Raw genomic sequence first — 10,369 nt, forward strand, 5'->3', positions numbered from 1 at the left:
CATTTCCATATAAAGAACTCCAAATTTGGCCCAGCCAATTGCTCTCAGAAAAAATCACAATTCAGACTGTCAGAATAGAGAACTGCTGGTTCCCGAAATTTGTCAGTTACAAAACCACCTGTTCATCATAGTCCCTGAGCCATAAAAATTCTGAAATTAATTAGACATAAAGTTCAAGTATTGATGGTCATTTCCATATAAAGAACTCCAAATTTGGCCCAGCCAATTGCTCTCAGAAAAAATCACAATTCAGACTGTCAGAATAGAGAACTGCTGTTTACCAGCAAACACTCCTTCAAAAAACCTTTAATCATAGCATGTTATTCCTTTAGTGAGTATGAGGAACTTCATCTGAGCCGAAGCATCAGGTTTCTTTTTCTTTGAAAAGAAGGGATTTATCTTCAAACAACCTAAAAATGTTAATGCTTACTCCATAATTTAAGAAGACTCCAATTTTTCTAACCGTCTTTTTAAATCTGTTTAGATAATTTTGATGATGGCGAATGCAGCTACAATGCATCATCATATGATAATGCTAATACATCCGACCCATTTGATTTTTAACTCTCGATTTTTAAATTTTAGAGAGAGAAAATGTTAGCGAGGGTTCCATGTCAAATGAGATCATACGTACAGGCCAATATAAAAATTGGTGATATGTATCGCATGGAACACTTCCGTGTCGAACCCCTTCCATTGGATGGTCTCAAATTCGAGAACTATAAACTCACGAATGATGATTTCATGATTGCTATTGATGAAAGGCGAACCACTCTTGTTACTCTTCAAGTCGATCCAAATTTTGCAATTTACCCAACGCCACAACCCATAGATCAAATTAAGGCGATACCACGCGGCAAATATCTCACAGGTAATTAACTTGTGACTACCTATTTAATTAAATATCTTAATCTTAATCTTAATCTTAACTATCATTACTAAACTATATAATTGGCAACATATATTGACTTTGTTTTAGATGTTCTCGGTCAAGTGAGTTATGCTCACCAAGTGAATTTCGTCGAATGGAGAGGTCGAGAACTTGTGCCTTCCGTTAAGATATATCTATTTCATCCGACGTGAGTAATAATAATAAACAACACTTACTAATTATAATTTGAATATTTCAAATCAAACATTAAAGGTTCACATAATTGCTTACAATGTTTTCAATGTTTAGAGGAACTGTCATTCCATTGTTGATGGTAGGCAAACCCTTCGAGAACAACCCGGGAGTCCTCCAAGCTATTGAACAAAAGTCTATTATTTTCGTCACTCGGGTGAAAGTACTTGTTGATACACCATGTATGTAACAAATTTATATCTTTTATGTTTATTTGAAATTTTAAAAACTAAATTTAAACTAAATAAATAAAAATATTTTACAGATAATCATTTGCTTGCCACGGATATTTCCACTGTCCATTTTAATCCGCAGATGCCAGAATACGAAGAGTTGAGACTTAGGTACTTCTAAAATTAAAATATCAAAATACTCTGTCTTAAATTAATCAATATTAATCAAATTGAAGTTCCTTGATTAAAACAGTTTGTTTACTATGTACAGGCTCAACATGCCGTGAGGTGCTACCAAATTTGGTGTCAGGCTGTCAGCGTATTGAAATTACTTACTTCAGTACTTTTAGGTTGTTTGTTTTGTTTTAGCTTTGTATGTTTATGGTTTTTATTAGAGAATGTTATATTTTTTTATTTCTATATTCAATTCAGAAATAATATCTTTGATTTACATTCAACGATATTTATTTTCTCTATTTTTTATGAAATTTTTTTTTTAGTAAATTAGGTTTTCTACTACATAATTTGCTCCCGTTGCTGTGCACGGGCACGATTACTAGTTTACTATTAACCGAACAAAATCAAAATAGCAAGAAATTGAATTCTATTTAAAATTTCACAATTCCTCGCAATTTCTCTATTCCAATGATTTGCCGAGCAAAATTATGTCAACTGCATTTTTCACTATTGCAACAGCGCCATTGGATGGAACTGTCGTCCACGTGTCAAAAAATCTAACGATTGAGGATGCTCCAATAATTTCATTAACTGGAGAGGAGCTCAATTAAATCTAGTAATGCTCACTCCCTCTTTCTACCTTCTTCCCGAATCCCTGTCGCAACTCGGAAAAACAAAAATAAAGCTACCATCAAATCAGAAAGGAAAAAAAAATCTGAAAAAGAAGAAAAATCCAAGAGAAAAAAAGGAGAAAACGAGAGAAAAAATGGCGATGACTTGCGAAATCAGCAACAACTGTTTTCAGTGACGCGAACAACAGCCGAAAGCCCAATTTGACAGCGACACTCGGCACAAGTCTCTCACTTGGGAAAGAAGCATTGAGTTTTGTCCTTCCTTGCTCTATTTCTGTGTATGTCTCTGTTAATGGTTGGCAGTGAGTGAGGGAGGTTGAAGAATGCCATTGCTGAGATTTCAAGTGAAAAATGAGTACGGACTAGGGGATCCGGAGCTCTACGGAAGCGCCGTCAAAAGGGAGGATCCCAAGGCGGTCTTAGATGGCGTCGCCGTTGCTGGATTGGTTGGGATCTTGCGCCAGCTTGGCGATCTTGCTGAGTTAGTTTTATTCTCTCTCTGATTTTTTATTTGAAATGTGTGTTCGAAAGGTTTTGGTTCTGTTTGGAGTTTGGAATTGGGAGAAACAACATGCAGAACTGATTAATTCGTTCGGGAAAATATGGAATTGATTGCTGATAATCAGTCGAGTCTCTTATCCCATTTCTCATAGTATCCGATTTACCAGTTTGGTTGCTATAGTTAGATTTGAACTAAGAATATGAAAGTGCTAACTAATGTGCGATTCTGCACAAGCATTTTTTTCTTTTTTCTTTTTTTTTTTTTCGTTTTTTTTTTGGGTCGAGGTTTTGTGGTGACGAGATTTCTTTTGTAAAAAATTTGTTGGGAAAATGCAATTGATAATCAGTGAGAGTCTTTGCTGTGTCTGTCAGATTTCATCAGGTATTGGTATTGCCATTAGAAATTTTACATGCTCTATGGTAGAGTTATATTGCTAATTTCCAGTCTCTTGGCATTTTTGCTGTCATGTAGTAAATACTCTCTCTCCTAAAGTTTTTATTTTTTTGCATGCTATTGAGGCACAGAATTGAGATACAGATTCAAGTTTTTGTACTGAGCCACAAGGCATTTTAGCAAGTTTGCATCAGTGCTACCAAGCAAAAAGATCGAATTTCTAGTTGTAAGCAATGGACATACATGGTAAAAAAATTAAGGGAGTAGTAGTTCTCATAGGTAATAGTTTGTGAATTTTGTCTTTTGTAATGGTGTTTGTCATACCATGCATGGGATCTAAGTAAAATTTGGTGCTGTATACTGGTCTGAAAGATAGCAATTAAGCTTTGTACTGATTTCTTATCTTTGTGTAGGTTTGCGGCAGAGATATTTCAAGATTTGCATGAGCAGGCCATAGCCACATCAGCAAGAGGTCGTAAAGTCATGACACGTGTTGGAAACATAGAGGCAGCATTGCCATTACTTGAGAAAGCCATCAGAGGGCAGAAAAGCCATATCCATCTTGCCTATGTACCAGGTAATTTCTTTTTTTTTCATTGTTTCATTATTTTGTTTCCTTCTGTCTTCTCAAATCTGAGACTTATGTGGATTCTTCTGCTCACCTAATTTCTTTAGGTATACCAAAACTCTCTGTTATTTTATTTCTCATTTGTGTAGAGAGAAGCAATTGTTTTAAGGAGACATACTTTGTGATCTTGTAAGAAACAATATTCTTTGTTTTGTAGGGATGTAAATATACATGACATTTATTATTTGCTGGGAAATGTGGCATTTTTTATGGTCTTGCAATGCATGCATAAAATTCCCCCTTCTTTTAGTGAAAAAAAGGTTTATACTGCCGACCTATCTGACTTGGGATTAAGCTTGATGAATGGGCACTGTGGATGAGTAATTTATGAAATATATTCGTTGAATAATTACTTGATGAGAAATATATATGTAAAACACAGGATGTGAATGGCATTCTCATGTAAGAACTGAGAAAAGTCACTTATTGTCAAGTGATTTGCCCCGTTTTATGATGGATTCGTATGAAGAATGTCGAGACCCACCACGCCTTTATCTACTTGACAAGTAATTTCTAAAATTCGGAATATCTTGGTCTTCAATTTTATGATTTTTATCAATCTGGATTTCTTTTCTTTTTTGTGTGAAATCGCTCATCTTCATATAAGGTAACAACTTCTGTTTGTTTCTTAAGGTTTGATAATGGTGGTCCCGGTGCTTGCTTAAAAAGGTACTCTGATCCAACCTTCTTTGAGAAAGCGTGGGATATGTTATCTAAGGTAAAAAATGCGGAAAATGCCCATAAAGAGAAGCATCACAAAATTAAGGTAATTGTTTTAACAACTGCATGCTTTTCCTTAATTTTTGACCATTAAAATTTGACGAACTGTAAGAAAGAACTGGGTTTTAGATTCCAGCTTGCTTGCCTACCAGTACTTGTCACCTTTTTTTTTCATGAGGGTGCCTAGAAATTGACACTGGTCCACCAGTAAATCGCTGATTGAGGCGAGTCAATAGTTTGCTAAATTGGTGTACCTTTTAAACTTTTGACAGAGAAAAGTATCTCGCACTAGGAATGGTGAACTACACAATGCACCAAGCAACTCTCGGTTAAGAAATGGTGCACTTCCCGACATGCTTATTGCATCGCAACACGACAACCAGTGATTTACTAACTTTCTATTCTTCTTTTTTGGCTAAATTTTTTAATTAACCTACATAATGAAAATTGAATAAACTGAAACTTTGGACCCAACATGATGGAAATTGGCCAGGTGGCACTGTACCAGATTGTTTCAATAGCAAGTTGAATAGTGAATTCTGGATTTTGGTGGTTGATATTTGTTTCCTCAAGAATAATTTGTATGGCAGCTTATTTGTATGATACAACACAGACCGGGCTGTTATGGTATAAGATAAAATAAATGTGAATTCATGATCTTTTATCAAAAGCTTGGGCCCATTTTTAAGTGGTTCAAGTTTACAAATTTTTGCTGCAAACCAGCTTAAGCTAGAAAGAATAACAGACACACCAACATAGAAAAGTTGACTCCCATATGAAGGACAGGATGCACTGCTTTGCACAGTTTATTTGAAAATCTTAACAAATTGTTGTTACTTGTTTGTAGGCGATTCACATCTCCAAGCTCTGACACAGCTAGCATGTCCGAGAACAGATCCATACCCGATGTGCGATCCAACCAGGATATGATTAGTCGTTCCACCTCCTTGGGTTCAAAGTCTCGATTTAGCCTTGTGGAGCACGTTGCTGATCCAGATCCTGTTTCAGGTCCATTGGTATTACCTGATGAAACTGCATATCCGTCTTCTTCATCTGTTAAACATGAAGAGAGAGACGCGGATTATTACTCAAACAGGGTACTTGTTAGTGTTCCCTTATCGCCGACTCGCTCAATCAAGTGGGATGAAAAGACCCCAGTAGTTGCAACAACGAGCACTGTGTACTGCGATGATGTGATAATGGATCAGGTACATGTAGGTCCCATGTTCAGTAACCAAGATAGCTCCCCTGATAGTAGGAAATTGCCCTTGCCTCTCACCCTAGTGACTGCTAACACTGAAGAGGTCATCAGTGAGACGGAAAACTATGTTGATGCTTTGAATACGTTAGAATCAGAAACAGAAACGGAAACAGAATTTCATACCAAGTGGGAGGTGAATCAATTGCATGACTCAGGTTCCAAATCAGATGTGAAACCAATGAATGAATCCTCGGATGTTCTCCGAGTTGTTCCTTCAGATAATTTGTTGGCTTCTCAGAGGTCAGAAGTTGGAAATGGAAATTATTCGAGGCAGCATGAATCCCCACAAAATTCAGGATTTGCATCTTCGGAAGTTTGTGATATTAATGATGCATCGCCAAATGATGGGTGGTCTGGAAATAGAATTGTTTCTATGAGAGAGCCTCAATCCCAAGAAATTTCTGAAATTGCCTCCCCTGAAATCAGCTCCTTGGTTCTTAATGAGGGTTCTCTCATGAATTCCCAAGAGACCAAATTTCAAACTTCTGATTATTCACGAGATGAATCTCAAGAATATTCCAAAATTGCCCCTACTGATTTCTCAGAGCGTTTTGTACCTCTGGAAGCTGATGTGTTGGATCCAACTGAGGAGCCATCTGTTGAAAATTCTCCTAGGGTTAAAATCAAGCCCAGAAATGCTTCTAGGCGGTATGAGTTCCCGCAACACTCTGAAGTACCCCCTCTAGCCGTATCACCATTACACCTCCCATTACCAGATCACATGGTACAATCCGATGTTGAAAATGGCATAATTGATTATCCCCGTAGAAGTGTAGAGGAACCATGGGGCTCATGCACAATTACTACTGCTGAATCAGTGGAAAATGAGATACAACCTTCATTTTCCGATGTGCAAACCATTCATGCAAATGGTGTGCATGATACTACCATGGATGAAAGCTCCATCATAGAAAAGTCTTCCTCTGTTAATGTCTCTTCAGCTAAGCTCTGGACAAATGCAGGCCTTTTTGGGCTTGAGCCATCAAAACCGCCGGTTTTTGCCTCAGTTAATAATTTAACGGAAGATGCTGCGCCTTTAGCAAATGGAAGCATCCCTAATTCAAACTTATCACAAGAAGTAGATACCCCCCTTCCTGGTAGTTCTACAATGAATGGTAATAACCCCAGCAATGAAAACAAGGGTAATGGTACGGAGAACCTCTCCTCAAGCTTTTCAAGCCTTGCTCAGAGATTCCTTACTAATACTCTACAAAAGAGGATCTCATCATCTCCTTCTGCTTCCCTCTCCTACCCTGAACCAGCTGCTCATGCTAGCAGCGTTGAATCTGATGCGAGGAGATCGCTGCAGGGTTCTCCTTCTCGTGATTCCACTGGCCAATCTTCACCTCCTCTCGAACTCATGAAAATCTCCTTCCACCCCATGAATGGAAATCTGAATTCAAATTTAGATGAGGGTATGAATTATGATGCAGCGTTTCCTGATTTTCAGATCCTTCCGGGCCCTGCTCGTCAGCCTGCTGATAGTGGGTCAGACTCAGATGAAGACACATTCTGTCGGTCATATGCCTATTCCTCAGAGGACCTATCCCCAAGGCTGTTCTCCAACTCTGATGTGTGGGATCCAGACGAGATTCAAGATTATTCTGAGAAGATCCCATCACCCAGTGGTGCTTCTGCTTCAAACTACATGGAATTTGAGCAGGCCGACCTTCAAGGGATAGAAACGGTGTCTAATCTGAATAGAAATTTGAATTTGAATATTGTTTTGGAGAATGAGAACCAGATGCCGCCACCACCGCCCCTGCCACCTGTTCAATGGAGGCTGATGAAGCATCCAGGGTCTTCTATGGGAGATACAAACACTAATCAGGTGCCACACCTGCAGGACTGTGTGCCCCCGGCCCCACCACCTGCTGTATCTGCAGGTTTTTTCCAGCCAAAGCTCAGCGGTAATGAGGTGAGATATACAACTTCTTTTTAAAATTTATTTTCTGAAAGGATTGCTAAAAAAAATAAAGGAAATAAGAAAGAAAAGAAAGAAGGAACAAATACAATACAATGCAATATATATACCAGAGTAAGGGTTACTAAGTTACTGTGGTAATGGGCTTGTGTTTTCTTTGTTTGAATGTATTTGTTGGTCCTAAGTTCTATAACTCAATACAAGTTGAAAGTGTTAAAGTTGTATTTGTTGATACTAGTAAATGTATGGAACAGTGTGAGATAATATTGCAATTTTTACAGGTGGGAATATGTTCTTGTTGGTTCGTTGTTACAAAATTCTTCATGTATGTTTAAGTGTATTATCTAGTTCTTCATATTTGGTGATTTCATTAGGAGAAGCCCAAAAGTGACAGGGAAGCAAACCACACACCTGTGGAAGAAATGAAGCTAGAAGGAGAGGTGATCCATTGGAACAAGAAAAAGGTGAGTTTCAAGTTTCAACTTCAATATACTTCTGAATTTCCCATTAAAGTGTGAATACTTTTAATGAAACCAAAGATGGGGTGAAAACTTCTACAGAGTAATTGCAAAAGAAGAGAGTGAAGCAAGATACATTTAGCCCTCCAATTAAGATAGTTAAAAAGAGAGAAGTGAATCAAATGGTTGATAGTAAGAGGTGACATGGCAAAGCTAAGAAGCTTCGAAACCCAGCCAATTTATGAAGTATAGATTCCATAGTTTTTCCTTTCTTTCTAATAAAAAATTGCAAGTGCAACCACGTCTGTTGTACTTTTCTTTTGGAAGAAAGTTAAGCTTGATTTATGGAAGCTGGGACTGTAATTTAACTTCTGGTTCCTAGCTTGAACTCTCTTTTCATTTTCTTTATATTAATTATTTTCTTGTTCTTTAGCTTGATCGACAGAAGTCCAGTGGGCATGAGAAGCCTAAAAAAGATGGTTCTGATGCTAAAGACCCAGATGAGAGGGAGGACTTGCTTTATCAAATTCGAAATAAGGTAATCCAACTAATATTGTGTAAATTTACCTCATCTAGTCAAAAGCTGGTACCTTTTTCTGGGATGGTCCACAATTATATCCTTGTGTGTACATTGTGAAATTATTGATGTAATTATATACCCACGAACAATTATAGACGAGTAACATGTTTTCAAAGCAAGTTTTATTGCTAGTTTGTTTCTTATATTTTATTTAATTAAAAGGTGCATGTATTACTTGAGTGTCGGCTTATAATAATTTTTGACATAACAAAATCTTAAATCATTCTAAATTCACTTAAAAGATAAAAAAAGGTTCTACCATCAATTCTGATCCATGGGTAGGGGTGAATCCTAACCCAACCTATACGCCATCATCACTGAAGGAGTAATATTTATTTATTTATTACTTTCTGCAGTCTTTCAACTTGAGGCGCACAGTTAAGTCAAAACCCGGGCCTGATTCATCAGAAACTCCCACCAATACCAGCGTTTCTGCCATTATTGAGAAAGCCAATGCAATTCGCCAGGTATCTTTTTCATGTGCTGATCCTTGTTTATATTTTCTCCACAGTCATGTAAAAATGCAATTCTTTAGATATGTTTGTATCTTTCGACTTTCTGGTGAAACTGCACCAAATTTATTTGTCTGTAATTTTGATAACAGCATGCTGCAATTCTCATATATGCAAATAGTGACTTACTATCAAGATATTTGGAAGCATGTGATTGGAAAGCATATTTCAATCGACAATTTTGTGCATACACATAACATAATGAACTTTCTTTTTTACAAAACCCACAAGTAAAAGGGAAATGATTTGGCTCACTGGGATAATTTTCTCCCAGTGATTGTTAGCAGACCTTGTAAGTAAAAGCAAGTACTGAAGTCGAGTAAGCATTGATAGTAGTAAAAAGTTAATTTTCTAAGGTTGGTATTATTGCAATTTTCCCAAGTAAATTAGCTCTGAGTTGCAAATTTAAGAAATGTCAGATGCTGTTTTGACATATCAATAAGATAGTATGTAAATTTGCAGAAGACCCTTGTTTTATATGTCAAGTTAACAATGATATCAGGCACATACCAGGTAAATGAGTATATCTGATATAACAGACAAATATTGCACTATAGCTGTAACTGTACTGGAAGGAACATGCATACATGTCCATAACCGCAAGTGCTATAGGGATACCGTCAAGTTGACCTAATCCTCTTTGAACAGCATCAGTCAAACCTGTTTTTCTTTGATAAGAATCACGGGAGTTTAGTTAGCCGGAAGAAGTGTCATTCTATTAGAAATATCAGCATTTTGTAATTATATTTTATGATATGGCAGGCATTTGTTGGCAGTGATGATGGCTGTGATGATGATAGTTGGAGCGATATGTAATCAATCATATGTGCCACCATTTCCTCTCCATATATTTCTTTTATACTCCATAAAATATGTGTATAGCACCCTTCTCTTGCATGTAATTATATTTTGCTAGGTTACTCTTTTACTTCTTTTCATGAACTTGATGTTACCTTTGGGGATTCTTTCTAGTTATAAGATGATAGCTTATTTTCATGTAATGTAAATTGATATTATTGTTTATTAGTTAGTAGTAGATGAAATAAGCACCTATTATTTGGCAAGGTACATGCTGTTTATCTGTTGTTTTTATTTACACATGTTTGTATGGTGCTTGTTAATGTGAACTAGTTAGACTAGCTTGCTCCAGGGGATGAGTGGCTGGCTATGCACGGGTGGCCACAAGCTGGGCCCAGCTTGAATTTGTTACGAGCTGCGAGTCATGAGTGAGCTGACTTTAGAAGTCCGAGCTGAAATCTCAGTTTGAAATTGTCACGAGTTGGTGA

The 10,369-nt window shown here is 37.1% G+C and overlaps 1 protein-coding gene and 1 long non-coding RNA gene across 2 annotated transcripts; both read left to right on the forward strand.

Moving 5' to 3' along the window:
* The first annotated feature begins 746 nt into the window (after positions 1 to 746).
* Positions 747 to 1,432, forward strand: LOC144559041 (uncharacterized). Its single transcript, XR_013513078.1, has 4 exons — positions 747 to 871; positions 980 to 1,079; positions 1,181 to 1,305; positions 1,389 to 1,432. It is a non-coding gene; the product is annotated as an uncharacterized LOC144559041 (long non-coding RNA).
* Positions 1,433 to 2,089: 657 nt separating this feature from the next.
* LOC144558980 (SCAR-like protein 2) lies at positions 2,090 to 10,132 on the forward strand. Its single transcript, XM_078307866.1, has 10 exons — positions 2,090 to 2,586; positions 3,414 to 3,577; positions 4,011 to 4,134; positions 4,262 to 4,394; positions 4,621 to 4,730; positions 5,196 to 7,527; positions 7,908 to 7,997; positions 8,425 to 8,529; positions 8,928 to 9,038; positions 9,846 to 10,132. The coding sequence occupies exons 1-10, from the start codon at positions 2,429 to 2,431 to the stop codon at positions 9,897 to 9,899; spliced, it is 3,381 nt and encodes a 1,126-aa protein (XP_078163992.1). The 5' UTR covers positions 2,090 to 2,428; the 3' UTR covers positions 9,900 to 10,132.
* Positions 10,133 to 10,369: the final 237 nt, after the last annotated feature.

Source organism: Carex rostrata, chromosome 9 (genome assembly GCF_964058835.1).
Source record: "Carex rostrata chromosome 9, lpCarRost1.2, whole genome shotgun sequence".
Lineage (NCBI taxonomy): Eukaryota > Viridiplantae > Streptophyta > Magnoliopsida > Poales > Cyperaceae > Carex > Carex rostrata.